The sequence below is a fragment of the Plecotus auritus genome (assembly GCF_963455305.1).
Source record: "Plecotus auritus genome assembly, chromosome: 8".
Lineage (NCBI taxonomy): Eukaryota > Metazoa > Chordata > Mammalia > Chiroptera > Vespertilionidae > Plecotus > Plecotus auritus.
This window is the reverse complement of record NC_137782.1, coordinates 67,598,477-67,615,811: the sequence shown is the minus strand read 5'-3', so window position 1 is coordinate 67,615,811 and position 17,335 is coordinate 67,598,477. Positions and strand designations below refer to the sequence as shown.

The 17,335-nt window shown below is 44.7% G+C and overlaps 2 protein-coding genes across 4 annotated transcripts in view; both read left to right on the top strand.

The window, feature by feature from the left end:
• Positions 1–17,335, top strand: part of DNAAF9 (dynein axonemal assembly factor 9) — a 136,609-nt gene that overhangs the window by 80,039 nt on the left and 39,235 nt on the right. For all 3 annotated transcript variants that reach the window (XM_080685377.1, XM_080685376.1, XM_080685378.1), the window contains exons 21-25: positions 11,890–11,993; positions 13,071–13,217; positions 14,276–14,364; positions 16,125–16,226; positions 16,499–16,616. In XM_080685377.1, coding sequence (XP_080541503.1) covers positions 11,890–11,993; positions 13,071–13,217; positions 14,276–14,364; positions 16,125–16,226; positions 16,499–16,616 — 560 coding nt within the window. The remainder of the gene's footprint in view (positions 1–11,889; positions 11,994–13,070; positions 13,218–14,275; positions 14,365–16,124; positions 16,227–16,498; positions 16,617–17,335) is intronic.
• On the top strand, positions 14,786–15,345 carry LOC308255831 (U6 snRNA-associated Sm-like protein LSm1; the record flags this gene model as incomplete). The annotated part of the gene is made up of 1 exon (XM_080683753.1): positions 14,786–15,345. Exon 1 carries the CDS (start codon positions 14,923–14,925, stop codon positions 15,343–15,345), a length of 423 nt encoding a protein of 140 aa, XP_080539879.1. The 5' UTR covers positions 14,786–14,922.

Genomic DNA, 17,335 nt, shown 5'->3' with positions numbered 1-17,335 from the left:
CCCCAGAACTGTACTTGGTCCTCTTGTTGCTAGCTGAAGGTTGCCCTCAGAATGGGCTAGAGGAGCAACATGTCCAGAAATAGAATCTGTGGACATAAACAAAATCTGGATGAGTTTTCTATGTGTAACAAATTACCACAAATTTAATAGCTTAAAACAGCACACATTTATTATCTCACAGTTACATAGGTCAGAAGTCCAGGTGGACTTGGCTAGATTCATGTTTGGGGTCTCATAAGGCTAAAGTCAAGGCATCAGCCAAACTAGGCTCTTATCTGGAGGCACTGGGGAAGAACCTGCATCCAAGCTCATCCAGATTACTGGCAGAATCCAGTTCCTTTGGGTTGTAGGATTGAGGTCCCATTATATTGTTGGCTGTGAGCTAGGACCACTCTTAGTTCCTCCTCCCCATGCTCCTTGACCTGTGATTTCTTCATCTCAGCAACAGAGAACCTCCCTTACATTGTTGAATTTCTCTCAAACTTTCATCTCTCAATTCCTCTTCTGTTACCAGCCAGAGAAAACTCTGCTTATTAAGGGCTCTTGTGATTAGAGGAGGCCCACTCAGATCATCTTTACCCTTAAATTTCTTCCTTACCACAGTCTACCCTCTGCCTCTACACTTCATGTCTCTTCCACATGAAAAATATATTCACTCCTGCCTAAGGCCTCGTCCCATTTTGGTAACAGTTCAAAGTCCTAAATCTCACCAGCTCAAAAGTCTAAAATCTCTTCATCAAGATTATCTAAATCAGGCAACCATGCACACAAACAGCCAAGCCTTACAAAGCAACCCCGGGCACCCCTTCCATGTGCGAACAGCCGAGCCTTACGCAGTAACCCCAGGTGCCACATCTTCATGAGAACAGCCAAGCCTTATGCAGTAACCCAGGGTGCCCCATCCACACACAAACAGCCAAGCCTTACACAGCAACCCGGGATGCCACGATTGTGCTAGCTTCCACCAAGCCCAATGCAGCAACCCCGGGTGCCACAACCAAGTGTGAGCAGCCAAGCCCTATGCAGCAACACTGGGTGCCTCACACAGCAACCCCAGGCACCACAACTATGCGCAAATTGCCACCAAGCCCGATGCATTGACCCTGTGCCTGGTGACCATGCAACCTGCCGCCAAGCCTGCCACTGCATTCATAGACCCAGTGCAACTCGACACCTAGATCCTTCAGTGAGAGCAAAAATAGGGAGACAAAGAAACAACCCCCAAAGGAAAGAAAAGGAGGAATCACCAGAAAAGGAACTAAATGAAATGGAGGCATGCAATTTATCAGAAAAAGAATTCAGAATAAGGGTAATACAGTTCATAAACCGGATGGATGAGAAAATCAACAACTTATGTAAGAATCAAGAGGAAATAAAGAGTGATATAGCTACAATAAAAAACACTATGGAAGGTTTCAACAGATTAAAAGAAGCAGAGGACCGAATTAGTGAATTAGAAGACAGGGCACCAAAATACATCCAATCTGAACTGCAATTGGAGAAAGAAAATTAAAAGGCAGGAGGAGAGCCTAAGGGAGCTTTGGACAACATGAAACAAAGCAACATATGTATAATAGGGGTGCCAGAATGACAAAAAGAAGAACAAGGGTTAAAAAACCTACTTGAAGAAATGTCAGAAAACTTCCCTGATTTGGGGAAGAAGAAAGTCACACAAGTACAGAGAGTCCCAAACGAGATGAACCAAAAAAGACCCATACCAAGACACATCATAATTATGATGGTAAATGTTAATGACAAAGAGAGAATCTTAAAGGCTGCAAGAAAGAGACAGAGAGTTGCCTACAAGGGATCTCCCATTAGATTATCAAATGATTTATCAACAGAAATATATCAGGCTAGAAAGGAATGGAAGGAAGTATATAGTGTGATGCAGGGCAGGGGACTGAGTCTAAGAATACTCTATCCAGCAAGGCTATCATTCAAAATTGAAGGGGAAAAAGAATTTTTAAAAAAAAGAGTATCTAAATCATCTCTGTCTAGCACCAAGCACCTCACACATCCTTTCTATGTCCAGCGTCGCCAGCCTCTAGGAGTGAACCCTTTCGTCGCATCCTCAGCAGGACCAGATGGACAACCAACACATCCCTCTATGAGGCTCTATGGTGTAATCCATTGATTACCACTCCTGAACATACTAGTAATTCCTCTCCATCTGTGGACTTGTGAAATTAGAGACAAGTTACCTGCCCCGGCCCTCCCAACACACTAGATGGGATTGGCATATGATAACAGTTACAGACATTCTGGTTCAGAAAGGGGGGAATTTGAAGATAAAAAGGAGTCACCAGCCCAAGGCAGTTTTGAAATTCTGCTAGACAAATTCCAGTTCCTGAATTAGTTTTCAAGGCCTGGAAAAAGTCCTCCAGGAATTTTAACTCTGCCCTCTGGGCCCTTGGTTCCACCCTCCTAAACTCTTAGTTTTGCCCTCTGGGCTAGTGGCTACACCTCTGTCATCCTCTCTCTCTCTCTCTCTCTCTCTCTCTCTCTCTCTCTCTCTCTCTCTTTGTTTTTTTGTTTGTCATCCTTCCTTTTTCATGAAGATGACACTTTGTAACTGAGTATTTTTTGAGTCTGGTTCTTACCAGTAGAATTTTGGGGATCTAACTACCTCATTTCATACTCTACCTTTCTGGCAATGTTTCTGCTTATATAAAATTCTCAAAAACCTTGTAGATCTTTCATGGATTTTATGGGGATTCATGCTCCTTTTTGGTTTCCTCAAAATAATATTTTTTAATGTGTTTTGTTCTTTCCCTGTTAGATATAGCCATTTTGGGGAAGAAGAGTTGTGACTTAATCTATAAATTTCTCAACCTCCACTAAGCAAATGCTCTTTCTGGGTAATTTGTTCTTGAAAATAATTCTTTCTGGTGGCAGATATCTCTCCCTGTCCTCAGATCAGTGGTTCAGCTCCTGCTCCTCCATTAACATAGAAGACAAAGCACAGGGAGTACTGGTGCTCCACAAAATGCCGGGGTGATAGGGATAGCATGTGTTACTGTGCCTGTGCTGCAGCCCCTGCATTTCTGCTCCATCCAGCAGCAGAAGACTGCAGAGTCCGGGACATTTGTTGAGGCAGGGCAAGTGTGATAGTGCTGTCAGCCTTGGGCAAGATTGCAGTGTCATAAAGGCAGGTTGTGGTCACAACACAGAGGTGTTTGTGTTTTCTCATAGTTGAGCCAATGATAATATTTGGCAAGGATATTTGCCAAATTAGTTTGAACCATCTTAGCAAAGGGCCTTGTATAAAAATAATCTTACATTGTATTGAGTTATCCAGCAAGATTCGGTGTATCCTAAGGTCTCTACACAAGAATAAAGGGCACAGCCAGGGGTTTCTGGAGCCTTGTTAGGCACACTCTTTTGAGAGCTTAGATTTTTTCATACTTTCTTAGTTCCTGAGGGAAATGTAGTTTAAATTCGGAGATAGTTTCATGAGGAGGAAAATTCAGTAGGAACAGAGAATTTAAACAGGAGTCTCCTCTGGCTGTGTGTGAATGTTTCACCATATTGGGATTCAGGTCAATGTTGTGAGGCTTGAAGTGTATACCAGTTTGGGCTCTCTTAAGGAAAAATAACAAAATGGTTAGGGGCTCTTCTCAGGGCCTTGGAAGGGGGCTTGAGCAGGTGAGGGGTCTTGAAGCTTAGGTGTCATTAGTGTCTTGGCAAATCTGCCTCTGTTTGAGACTATGATGAGTTTGAAAATTATATGTTTCCATTATCTGAAGGCACTTACGAGGATGTTCAGCATGTACTACCTTGATTGCTCTTTATATCCTGAGCCCTGTTGAAGGTGAAAACTTGTCTAATGTCAGGTAGTCTAGGTCTAAATCCCTTCTCTTCAAATGCTTCCAGCTCTGGAACCTTTTCCCTTCCCTGGCTAGTAACTTCTGCTGTCACGAGACGTCTTGTTATTCAGCTTCCTGTTCATTCAAGTCCTTCATGTGCCCTTCTCGTCCCCACCCTGCTGACCTTGGTCAGGCAGGCTGCCCAGTATCTAATCCTCATGAGCCCACTTTGGAGGTTTACAACATATGCCTATATCCCTAAACAATGTCTTATTTTTCAGTAATACAAATAGAATCATACTGTGTGTGTTCTGGAACTTGCTTCTTTTCCTCAATATTCTGTTCCTGAAATTTGTTCAGATTGTGTATGTAGCCATATAGTTCATTCACTTTCATGGCTCCATAGCATTTTTTTGTATGGAAATGTGCTATTTATCCTTTTGACTCTTGATGTGCATTTGGGGTTTTTATAGGGTTTTGCTCTTGGAGACAGCACTGTCATGAGCATTTTTGTATATGTCTCCTGGTGTACATAGCACCAGGAAGGTGCCTTACAACCTATCTTTCTTGCTGTATTGTTAACAAAATTTAACTGAGTATGTGTAAAGATCTACTTGGCTCTATTAAACAATTCATTAATTGGGTAGCATTCCATCTAGCAACTAGAATGGTGCTATGATGATTTGTATAAAATAAAAGGTTTTCATAGGCAGAAAGAGGATGAGACTAAAAGTTAAAAAGAGTGGGTTATTTTAAGTGGACACATTCCCTTAGCAGAAGGTCTTATCAGGCAGATTACCTCACTAGTGTTGATCAGAAATTCCAGACTGGCTTCAAATTCCACTTTTGGGAGAGACTGAAACTACAATTAGGTTAGTTATTAAATGAATAGAGGCCTGGTGCACAAATTTGTGCATGGGTGGGGTCTGGCTGGCCTGCCCCGATGGGGTCCCATGGGGCCAAGCTGGCAGGGGTAGGGGCCACAAGCAGTTGGCCAGCCAGCCTTGCTCCCGATCAGGGTGTTGGGGGCCAATTGGGGGTGGGGCTGACTGGCGGGGAGGGGCCGATCAGGGCCCTGATCAGGCTGGTTGGCTGCCGTAGTGTGCATCATAGCCACCGGTCATTCTGGTCATTCCACCGTTCCAGTTGCTGGGCTTTTATATATATAGACTAGTAGCCTGGTGCACAAAATTCGTGCACGGAGGGTGGTTTTCCTCAGCCCAGCCTGCACCCTCTCCAATCGTGGACCCCTTGGGGGAAATCCAACTGCTGGTTTAGGCCCATCCCTCTCGCAATCTGGGACCGCTGGCTCCTAACCGCTCACCTGCCTGCCTGCGTGATCACCCCTAACTGCCTCTGCCTGCCTGCCTGATTGCCCCTAACCCCTATGCCTGCCTGCGTGATCACCCCTAACCTCTCTGCCTGCCTGCGTGATCACCCCTAACTGCCTCTGCCTGCCTGCCTGATTGCCCCTAACTGCCCTCCCCTGCCAGCCTGATCTCGCCCCAACGGCTCTCTCCTGCCGGCCTGATCTCGCCCCCAACTGCCCTCCCCTGCCAGCCTGATCTCGCCCCCAATGGCCCTCCCCTGCCAGCCTGATCTCGCCCCCAACTGCCCTCCCCTGCCTTGTTATATGTTGGTCTTCCCTGAATATTTGCCACTTTGATTGCTATCAGTTTTGACATCCCAAGTATAAAATTTTCTGTGTTTTGCCCAAATAAAGTCAACCCTCCCAGGAGGCCTGCCTTTCTCCCTCATAAGACTACAGGGCTGGAGGGGAGATCATGTGAATAACCCCATAATAAAACATCACAGATGCCCACTGTTTGCACCAAGCTTCTGTAGAATTTTTCAAATAATGCTTCTCAGTTTTATTGTACAACTTTGGTTCATTTCCTAGGCCTTAAATCAGGGGTCCTCAAACTTTTTAAACAGAGGGCCAGTTCACTGTCCCTCAGACCGTTGGAGGGCCGGACTATAGTTTTTAAAAAAAACTATGAACAAATTCCTGTGCGCACTGCGGGCCCAGGACAAGTCGGCTGCTAAGCGGGACAGGCAGCGGCACCTGGTGGGCCAGATAAATGTCCTTGGCGGGCCACAGGTGGCCCGCGGGCCGTAGTTTGAGGACTCCTGCCTTAAATAGTTGTGGAGTTTTGTTGCTGCTTCCATTTCAGGTGCCCCACCCCTTGGGGCATTTGAAATATATTCTCACTTGGTAAAGAATCCTAGGTTGACAGTTTCTTTCTTTTTGTACTCCACTCTATTTTCGTCTTGCTTGCATTGTTTCTAAGCAGAAATCTGCCATCCTTATCTTTGTTCCTTGCTGCATAAAGTGTATTTTTCACTCCAGATTTTCTTTCTATCATAGATTTTAAGCAATTTGATTTTTATGTGGTGCAGTTTTGGTGTGGTTTTCTTCATGTTGCTTGTGCTTGGGATTCATTTAGCTTCTTATTGATAGGTTTATAGTTTTCTCAAATTTGGAAGTGTTTTGGCCATTATTTCTTTAGTCCCCTCCCCTTCTAGGACCTCAGTTACATATATTGGCTGCCTAATGTTGTCTAACAGCTCCCTGATTTCTGTACTCTTATTTTAATCGTCTTTCTCCTTTTTTTTATTTTGCATAGTTCCTATGTTTATGTATTTTAATTTACTAACCTTCTCCATTGTTGTTATGCTTATTAAATTAACATTTGTTAAGTGAAGCACAGGGTGCTAGATGGTGAGCCAAGTTCAACAAAAGATTAAGAAATTGAAGTAGAGAGTTTTCTTTTTTTAAATATATTTTTATTGATTTCAGAGGGAAAGGGAGAGGGAGAGATAGAAACATCAATGATGAGAGAATCATTGATCAGCTGCCTTCTGCACGCCCCCTACTGGGGATCGAACTCGGGACCCTTCAGTCCACAGGCTGATGCTCTATCCACTGAGCCAAACCAGCCAGGGCAAGAAGTTTAATACAGTACTCACAGGTTCTAGAGGAAGCACAGGGCATGCCTTGCAGGGGCCACACAGGGAGGGCAAGGCAGGGTGCAGGCAGAGAGAGAGACAGGACCTGGGCACATGGCTTTATTAGGATCCATGGGTGGAGTGCTTTGGGATTCCCAGAGTAAGGCCAGATTTGTCCAATTCAAATTTGAAAGACTGGGTTCTTAGTAAGCTCCACAGGGTTCTTATCTAAAGTGCACGGGAGGAGGCTCTAGGAGGGGGGAGACTTTTGATCACTAGAGCTCTTGGGGAAATCACATCAAGAACTTACATTTGTTTGTGACTCTGCGGGCTATTATCTAGGGCATGCGCTTGCATAAGGGGGCTATTGTCCGTTAGAGGGCCCTGTAGGCCACTTAGCTAAACAAAATGGATGCTGAGGCAGCAGTACTATGGAGTAGCTTAGACAGTTAGACACCTAACTCTCAACAGTTATCTAATGTCCTTTACCTCATCCAATGCATTTTTCTTTTCAGATATGTACTTTTTATCTCTAGGAGTCTGACTTAGATATTTTTTTTACATCTTTTATGCCTCAAGTTAACATGGTTCAGTCTTCTAGCTTTTTGAACATATGGCATATAGTTTTAATAATTGTTTTAATCTGTTTTTCTTCCAGTTCTATCATCTAAGTAGGCCTTGCTTTTAAGCTTTGTTAGGCAGGAAGCAAAGCAGCGTTTAAATTAGGGCTAATTTTACCCCACTACTGAGGCAAAATCCTTCTGAGTACTCTACCTGATGTCCCTGTGAAGTATGAGGTTTTCCACTGGGCTGGTGGGAATGGGCAGAAAATTCAGTGCAAGGTACGGGTTGTCGTTCATTGTTTTACACAGCAATATCCAGTTTTTCCAGGACCATTTGTTGAAAAGACTCCTTTCTCTTTTGAGTTGCCTTTGCGCCTTTGTTTAATATTACTTGACCTCAGTGGCTGGTTGATGCTCAGGCTGTTCCTTCATGCTCCCTATAGTGCTCTAGAGATTTTAGAGTGTTTTCTTCCACTGGACAGAGATTGCTCAGCAATGAGGGACAGGGGCTCTGGTCCCATTGACATGTGGGGCAACTGACACATTCTGAGAACTCTAGTGGCCAAACTGAGTTTCGCCTTCCTGTGATGGGAAGGCCCAGGCAGTGGTCATCTGCTATCTGCTGCCTTCATTCTGCACCCTCTCATGTCTTCCCTGTGCCCACATTAAGCTGTCGAGGGATACTTTAAAAGAGAATGTTCTCTGGAGTGCTGAACATGAATAAATTATATAGCAGTGGACACAAGTAGGTTTACAGTTGTGAGTACATGAAACAGAGTTTATTCTTGTATTATTTATTAATTACTGCATTATTTTCCATATGAACAACTGTAAACCTACTTGTGCCCACCCCTGTACAGCTGTGTAGTACTGTACCTATAATCTGGCTGACTTAGGAACAGGATGTTAAGAAAAGTAAGCAAGTCACAGAAGGACAGGTGTTAGGGTTTTGTTGTTGTTTGGGTTCTTTTTGTTAAACCATGTGTTTATATTTCACACACCTTCACACACAGAGAATGAAAATTACTCAGCCATTACATCATAATATTTCCCTGGCAGTGATAAATGTTCTCTCTTCACACAGGTTAGACCGTAAGTGGATTTTTATTTGTACAGTCAGTTGTCCGAAGGAGGAAAAGCCAAATTCTTCATTGGCACTTGGTGCCTTTGTTTGCCCTGAGAGCTCCTCCTTCTTCTGTTGGACTCTGGGAATGCAGAGGTCAATCAAAGGCAGAACCATGCTGCATCCCAGCTGCCTCTGAGTAGTGAGGAGGAACATTCTCTCACTTGGGTTTCAGACTCACAGTGGAGAAGGAATGACAGAACCCATCCATCCAGGGCACCAGGGACAAGACGAGGAGCCAGGAAGATCTCATCAGGAGTTGGCTACTCTGGTCACTGAGAAACCCCTACAAAGGCATGTCCTTTCAGACCATAATCTGACAGCCACAAAGCCAGAGCAGATACCAGAGTGGTATTACAAAAAGTGGATTAGGATCTAAGAGACCAACCAGGGCACTGGCACTGGGCCACCCAGTGAGTCGCTTCAGTTATCTCATGTGTGCCCTGAGAATAACGACAAGGCTACTGCTCCCAGAGCCAGCGCGTAGCTGCACCAGTACTAAAACCAGTTCTTGTTTACAGAGTCTCTGCCCTGGCCCAGGAGCCATACTGAGTGCTTTTTCAGCGCTGTCTTGTGAATTTCTGTCTTCCTCTTTTCCATTTTGTTTTGAGGCTTCAGAGTCTAGAGGGAGAAGAAATGCTGGAGATGACCTGCCTGATCTACCTCTTTCCCTATCTTTCCAGTGAGTACTTGGAATGTGCAAATTCTTGTATCTCTGCTCTTTTCTGGAAGCTTTGGGAGGATTTTGAGGTTTGTCCAGGGGTGAGTGGTACTGGACTTGTTTCTGAGAAACTTCACATTAGAAGTACACAGGTGGAAGGTTTGCCCAGGATCTGGAAGGGTACAGATACTAAGCAGTAAGTAGGGGAGCAGTTTCTATCTCCTGATGCCTTTTGATTCTTTTCTCTGTAAGAGGTAGGTAGAGACATCTTGTGGTTGGAATTAGTGTTGTTGTGGTGTTCGGAGAGTGTTGAGGGTCTTGAGTGGGTGAGTTGGTGGAAGGGGTTGGGAAACAGCAGTGGATGGACTGTTGGGAAAGCAGAGAAGGCCCAATCAGGTTAGCCACACATGGTCTTTGGAAGAGCAAAAGTGAAGGGAAAAGGGTTCAGAGAACCAAAGTGCATTGGCATCAGACAAAACTGTGCTTTGTATACTGGCTCCACCATCAAGTAGTTCTGTGACTTTTGGGGAAATCTCTCTAAACTTAAGTTTCCCCATCAATCCTATAAGAATTATTTCTCTCATAATTGTTGTGAAGATGGAAAACTATAATGCATATGACATGCTTGGTATGTAGTAAAGTAAAATCTGTTTCTGTCCCTTCCCCTGACAAAACAGAGATTAAAAGCAGATCCTTTCCAGGGGATCTGCCTTGGATGTTAATGAAAGGAAACTCAGAAATTTCTGAGCAATAGGGGAAAATAGAAGGACTGGAAGCTTTAAAGGCTCAGTGACATCAGAAGATGAGGTTTTAGGAGTGAGAATAACTAAAGGGATAATGGGATGCTAATTTCAGAGAGTAGGCTATAGATCTGAAAATTCCAGGGGTTAAGATGTTCTGGGTGCTGCTTTATTGCTGTGGAGTTGGGAGTGAGGAACAGTGAGACCAGAACGTGGTGTGAGCCATCCCCTGATCTCTCAGAAGGAATGGGAGTGTTGACTTTGGAAGAGAAGACTGTGAGCACATTCAAAGGCAGTTGGAAATGTTGGGGGATGATTAGGTGGGCAGTACATGTGAGCAGTGAAGGAAATGAAAGTATTGTGCCAGCATGGAGGGGAAAGGTCTGGGAGCAGCAGTGAGGAACCTTGGCATTGGTGCAGGAAGCGGCTGGGGCATGGGTAGGCACTTCTCAAGAGGACCCTAGGGCAAGGCTGTGTGCAGAGAAGGCCAGTCTTTACTTGTTAGAGGTGGGAGGCTTACAAGGCTTGAACCTGGATGCCTTGAAGTGGGCTAGCTAGTCTCTGGCAGCTGCTGCCCAGATGGTAAGGTTGCATTAATTCTCTCTGGCTGATCATCTTATTCTTTCGTTGATATGCAGGCTCCAAACCTTCCTCTTTTACCTAAAAACTGTCTCCATCTTCTCCACTTCTCCCCATTCCCATTAACATGCATACAGAAACACACACACTCATCAGGCCTCTCTGCCCTGAAACCCTACCTCCTCAGGATGCCTTCAAAACTTAAAGTTTTGCCCGGCCAGCATAGCTCCGTGGTTGAGTGTCCACCTATAAACTAGGAGGTCACAGTTCGATTCCTGGTCAGAGCATATGGCCGGGTTGCAGGCTCAATCCTCAGTGTGGGGCGTGCAGGCAGCCAATCCATGATTCTCTCTCATCATTGATGTTTCTATTTCTCCCTCTCCCTTCCTCTCTGAAATCAATAAAAATATATATTTTTTAAAAAAACACAAGCAAAGAAACAAAAAAAACTTTAAGTCTCCAAATTCCTCACGTTGGCCTTTGCTCTTGTCATTACAACTTCCAGAGTTGTGAGGCTACTTTCCAAGAGCTACAGCTCAAGGAATCACTAAGATATAAATGACAGTGTTCCCAAGCCTGTGCCTTGAACTCCAAGAAGTACTTTCACTTTTCTCTACATGTGAAGACGGGGAAAGAAAGGCAGTTATAGGAACAGAAGGATCCAGCTTGGACCAGCTCCAGAAAACAACTTCACCCAACTTCTTACGGGTATTCTGAGTGCTTCATTTGGGTCTCAAAGCAAGCTCAGGCCCAGCCTTAACACTTGTCATCTTTCTGTGTCATCATCCGCTTAGAGCCCATTCTGAGCTTTCTGAATGACCTTGGCCATCCCAGAAACAGCAGTTCTCCTTAGATCTGAATCCTTGTACTTAAGAACCTACATCCACTGTCCACATCTCACCTATTTTGCTTTTGTGAATAACACAACAGCAGGCCTCCAGTGTCTGCGAACCAAGTTATTGCCTAACTCAAATCTTCCTTTGCTAGAAACAGACCCTTAGGCTCCCTTCACTAATCCTTCACTGAGACCCTGGTGCTCCTTTTTGGGCCTTAAGTGAGGCATGTGGTCTCTTCAGAGCTGAACCAGCTTCTGCCAAAATAGGAGAAAGGGGCACCTATAAACTCAGTAATGGAGCAGACATACTGAGTCTTTTTTTAGTGTGTTTCCTTGGAAGACAACCGTATGTAAATGTGAATTTTGCCTCTCCCCATCAGCTGATAAATTATTCACTTGGTTTTTTTCTAATTTTCATGCAGAGATTGCATCTAATGACTCATTTATCTCTGAGATTCTAAGAGGGTACATGGGCTTCTCCAGAGCACAGGGCTCAGAATAAAAATCATATAACTGAAGCAATACAGACACTGTTCTGTGGTTACGACTCTCATACCTACAAGAAGGACATTGGAATCTGGCCCCCAGGATCTAGCCCTCCAGCTCTGACCAGCTCTGTTTTCCTTCCAGGGAAATTGTACTTCTTCTCTAGTGGCCTTCTGTTTTCTCACCGTCATCATGGAAGCATCATCATTTCCAAGGATCACATGAATTCCATTTCATTCTATGATGGGGTAGGTATTTTACTAGTCTGTGGCTTTCGTGTTCAGAAAGATACCCCACTTCTTTTTTTTTTTAATATATTTTATTGATTTTCTATAGAGAGGAAGGGAGAGGGATAGAGAGTTAGAAACATCGATGAGAGAGAAACATCGATTAGCTGCCTCTTGCACACCCCTTACTGGGGATGTGCCCGCAACCAAGGTACATGCCCTTGACCGGAATCGAACCTGGGACCTTTCAGTCCACAGGCCGACGCTCTATCCACTGAGCCAAACCGGTTAGGGCAAGATAACCCACTTCTGAGGGAAAAACCAAATAACTCCTTGTCCTCGCTCTACCTCCATGGGTCAGGATGTCAGGAATCAGCACTGCCTTTAAGACAGGCAGGCAGGGAGACCATGGAGAGGCCTGCCCACTCTCAGGGCCCTGAGCCTCATCAACCTTGCTGCTCTGTAAAAGGCTTAGCTACAAGGGACTTCTGGTCAGGTGGGCCAGCAGCTACCCATGGGTAATTAACTCATCCCAAAGAGGATGAGAAGGTAGGCTAAAGAAGGCCTCCAATGGCCCCTACCAGATGGCCTCCTGCCCAGGAACACAAAGCTTACCCATCTAAGAGCTGCTTCCTGCCCAGCCGGCATAGCTCAGTGGTTGAGCGTGGACCTATGAACCAGGAGGTCACAGTTTGATTCCCAGGCACATGCCCAGTTGCAGGCTTGATCCCCAGTAGGGGGCATGCAAAAGGCAATGGATCAGTGATTCTCCCTCATCATTGATGTTTTTATCTCTCTCTTCCTCTACCTTCCTCTCTGAAATCAATAAAAATATATTTTTAAAAAGTACCCTAGAATGAATTTTGAGATGACATTTTTAGAAAAACAAAACAAAACAAAAAACCTTTGTGCTTCCTATATCCTGTATACCTGGGTATTGGAAAGCACATCTATTATTGTACCCCCCCCCCCCCGCAGTAAACCACATAATGTGAAAATCATTTCACTAAAATTTATTTTATGTGTCTGATAGTAGTTGTGAGGGCTGGTATCATGCAAATAGCTTTTCTCATTGATGCTCCCTCTTTTTTCTCTTAGGATTCCACCAGTGTTGTTGCTGTCCTTCTGGTACACTTCAGAAGCTCATTACTTCCTCATCTCCCAGTTCATTTCCATGGTTCAAGCAATTTTATGATGATTGCCCTTTTCCCCAAATCAAAGATCTACCAAGCATTTTACCCAGAGGTAACATCAGTCATTAGTGAGCAAAAAAACTGCTTTTCCCCCTAGCAGTTAGGTGGTAAGGCAGTGAAGTGATGAGAGGGAGTGTTGGGAAGGCTGGTTGGGGTGGCTGCTTCTAATCCCTTTGGGTTCTGGAGTGGTGCCTTGACATTGAGAGGTGAGAACTTAAAGGAACTGAACAAAAGGCTTTTTAGCTTCTAAGAAAAATCTTCCTGTCTCTTTAAATCCTAATTAGACTGATTTTCCCTTTAGCTACTTGGTTGAATTGTTGGGTCCTACCTACTGGATTAGAACTCTCTGCCCCACCCCAAGTTCTCCCTCCCCATGGTTCAGAGCCCTGCCCTTGTGAATGGTCCCACCTGGCAGGCTGCATATTATAGGCACTCAGCACAGATTGCATGAGTGAGGAAGCTTACTGAGAATTGTACAACCCACTTAGATACTAAGAAATAGCCAAAATCAAACAGATGGCCAGCCTTATGATGGTGGAGATGCTTGTAAAGGTGTGATTGGAGCAGCTTATGAGAGGACAGTGTCTCTCCCCCAGGACAGATTCGCAGAACATGGAGGAGACAAGAGCTGGCCTTGGCTGCAGATGGTGTCTCAGGCCAGTCTGTGTCTCCCTCTTACTGCCTGCTGTCCTTCCTACCTCCTTGTGCTTGTCCTTTCAACCTGGAGCATGGAGGAAGCCCTTTAGATTCTCTTCAGCCATACCTTTGCTTCCAGACGGGAGCTGCTTGAACCACTCCTTCTGTCTGGCCCTATCACGAGGGAAGGACATGCCCCTTCTGCCAGAACATGCTACCCAACACCTTCTTTTGTGTTTCCTGGTCTCTGAAGGAGCAGAATCCCTGGGAGAGGAACCCAGAAAGAAATTCAAGTTTTGAAAAATACAGAACAAAATTGCTTCAGGTCTTTATTTTTGAAACAAACTTGTTTGTTATGATGGTCTGTCTCCGTACTGACAGCCTAGATTTTCAACAACCATCAAATCCCCATGTGGGTTCCATATCCTGTTGTTGGGTTTCAAGTGTTCTTTGCTCAAATTCTGTTTTGTTTAGGTCTTCTCCCTCTGGCAACAGCAGGCTAACTCAGGGCTGTCTTTAAAAGTGATCCAGGAAGATGGATTATCTGTGGAACAAAAGAGATTGTAAGTGGCTGCCTTCAGTGTTTATGCTTGCTTCCTAAGCTGTGCATGTCTGTTCTCTCTGCAGGATGACTTGCGTTATGTAACACAGGGGTCTTGGCTTCTAAAAGGGCCGACACAGTCACGTCAGTGCTGCCAACTTGCAGGTAGCAAGAGCCCTTGGGGAAATAGAAGTCAAGAAAGTTGAAATCCACCAAGAATCAGAAACCCATTGTATTACCAAGGGTTTCAGGCCAGCCTTCCTATGCAGGCACACCAGTCACATTTTATTTTAAGTCAGCAAGATGCTTGTTTTGGAAGTGTTGACTCTGTCACAGGACTCTGGCTTGAAAGCATCAGAACAAGTTATGTAAAGTATGTGCATCATAGGGATTAATATATTTTTATTGATTTCAAAAAGGAAGGGAGGATGGAGGAGCTTCCGCCGTCGGGGCAGAAGTGTGGGTCCCCGTCTGGGTTCCCATCCCAGTCCCGCCAAGGCGTCGACTACGGTAGGAGGGAGGAGGTGTTGGACGCGCTGGCTCTTCGCTGCTTTACATTGCAGCCTTATCTCAGCTCAAAATGAACTATATGCCCGGCACCGCCAGCCTCATCGAGGACATCGACAAAAAGCACTTGGTCCTGCTGCGAGATGGAAGGACACTTATAGGCTTTTTGAGAAGCATTGACCAATTTGCTAATTTAGAGCTACATCAGACTGTGGAGCGTATTCATGTGGGCAAAAAATCCGGTGATACTCCTCGAGGGATTTTTGTGGTCAGAGGAGAAAATGTGGTCCTACTAGGAGAAATAGACTTGGAAAAGGAGAGTGACACACCCTTGCAGCAAGTGTCCATTAAAGAAATCCTAGAACAAAGGGTAGAACAGCAGACCAAGCTGGAAAATGAGAAGCTGAAAGTTCAGGCTCTTAAAGATCAAGGTCTCTCCATTCCTCGAGCAGACACTCTTTTTTTTTTTTTTTTTTTTTTTAATATATTTTATTGATTTTTTACAGAGAGGAAGGGAGAGGGATAGAGAGCTAGAAACATCGATGAGAGAGAAACATCTATCAGCTGCCTCCTGCACACCCCCTACTGGGGATGTGCCCGCAACTAAGGTACGTGCCCCTGACCGGAATCGAACCCGGGACCCTTCAGTCCACAGGCCGACGCTCTATCCATTGAGCCAAACCGGTTTCGGCGAGCAGACACTCTTGATGAGTATTAAGTCTTTTGCTCCGAGGCTTTTGCTCTTGGGAAGCAGGGGCTCTCACTGAATGAAAATGACGTTCTGGTCACCTCACACATTTGATTAGAGACTGTAGAATTTTGAAAAGTTTTTCTTTTGGATTCTTTCACATATGCAACATGAAGGAATCATGTGGCTTTTTTTCCCTTTTTATGAACAAAATCATTGTCTAAAGAAATAGCTGGATGGACTCCTTTCACACATCACTATGGAGCCAGCAACTACTTTTCTATGTTGCTCTTCTCATCCCAAATTAGAGTTTACAGGGGACAGTCTTCATTTGCTTGTAAATAAAATATGAATCTCAAAGTTGTCATGTTAATAAAAAAAAAAACAAAAGGAAGGGAGAAGGAGAGAGAGATAGAAACAGCAATGATGAGAGAGAATCATTGATCGGCTGCCTCCTGCATGCCCCACTCTGGGTATTAAGCCTGAAACCTGGCCGGGAATCAAACCATGACCTCCTGGTTCATAGGTCGATGCTCAACCACTGAGCCACACCAGCTGGGCTAATTTGTGAGTTTTTGATATTCCAGACACTCCAGGGCACAGAAGCTCTTCAATGTCCTGAGCCATGCTGCCAGGGAGAAACGAAGTCCTCTAAAGCTGCTCTCCGCCAAACTCCCAGAGCTGGACTGGTGAGCTGTGATTTTCTGTTTTTAAATGTTTAATATTCTGGCTTTGAAATGTCAGAAACCTCAGTGTTGGTCCTTTTTAAGCTTTTTTCTTCATAGCTTCTCAGGGATCATTGTAAATGTTAGTAGTGACACACCATATACAATTTTATTCTTTAGAGAGAATCTCTATAAGGTTTCTTTTTCATCATTTAAATAAGGAGTTTCTCATGTGGATGGGCACAGTAAGGCAAGGCTGGTGATGCTAACACAAGAGCATTATCTTGCTTTTCTAGGTTTCTCCAGCATTTCGCCATCAGCAGCGTTAGTCAGGAGCCTGTGATGAGGGCCCATCTCCCTGTCCTGCTGCAGCAAACTGAAATCAACCCTACTCACCGATTAGAAAATGACAAGGTACAGCAGCTCACCAAATCTGCTGGGAGTTCATGGGAAGAGAACCCTGATAGCCTGTCCTTGATCTTCTGTATCAGTTAACAAGAGTAGCTCAGGCGGAGTCCCTTTTATAGGCCTCTTCACCTCTTTGGATACTGATGTAATGATGCACATGAAACCCGCTCTATGCAATGTGTACAGGCATCTACATTAACCCCAGCCAAGCCTATGGCAGCAATGAAACTCTGGCACCTTGCCGGGCCCTCCCCTTCCTTCTCCAGGCTTTTCAAACTCTTGCTCAGTGCTCTCATGCGGTCAGCTCTTTCTGGTTGTGACAAGGACTTACCTGGCAGTGGGTGACACATTGAGCTTAATGAGGGGATGGGCCTTGTTAGTTGGGCCTTGCTGGCATCACTAAGGTAAGCCGATACTGTATAAACATCCCAGAGTGGATTTTAATCTGCTCCCACCTCACACTCCCTTCCTCTTAACCCCTCCCACCATTTCTTTGGAGCCATATGTCTTTATATGCTCAAAGAGGGCATTTCACAGACTTTCTGTGATAATCTAGAAGACGCTCAGCTACAAAAGAAAATAGAACCAGTAAGCAATTAGAAGCCTCATTTTTCCCTTAGGCAAGAGTTTAAAAATGAAAATGCCTACTTGTTATATTTTGTTTAAAGGTGCTGGAGGCCCTGGCCGGGTACTTAGTTGGTTAGTGTTGTCCGGATACACCAAGC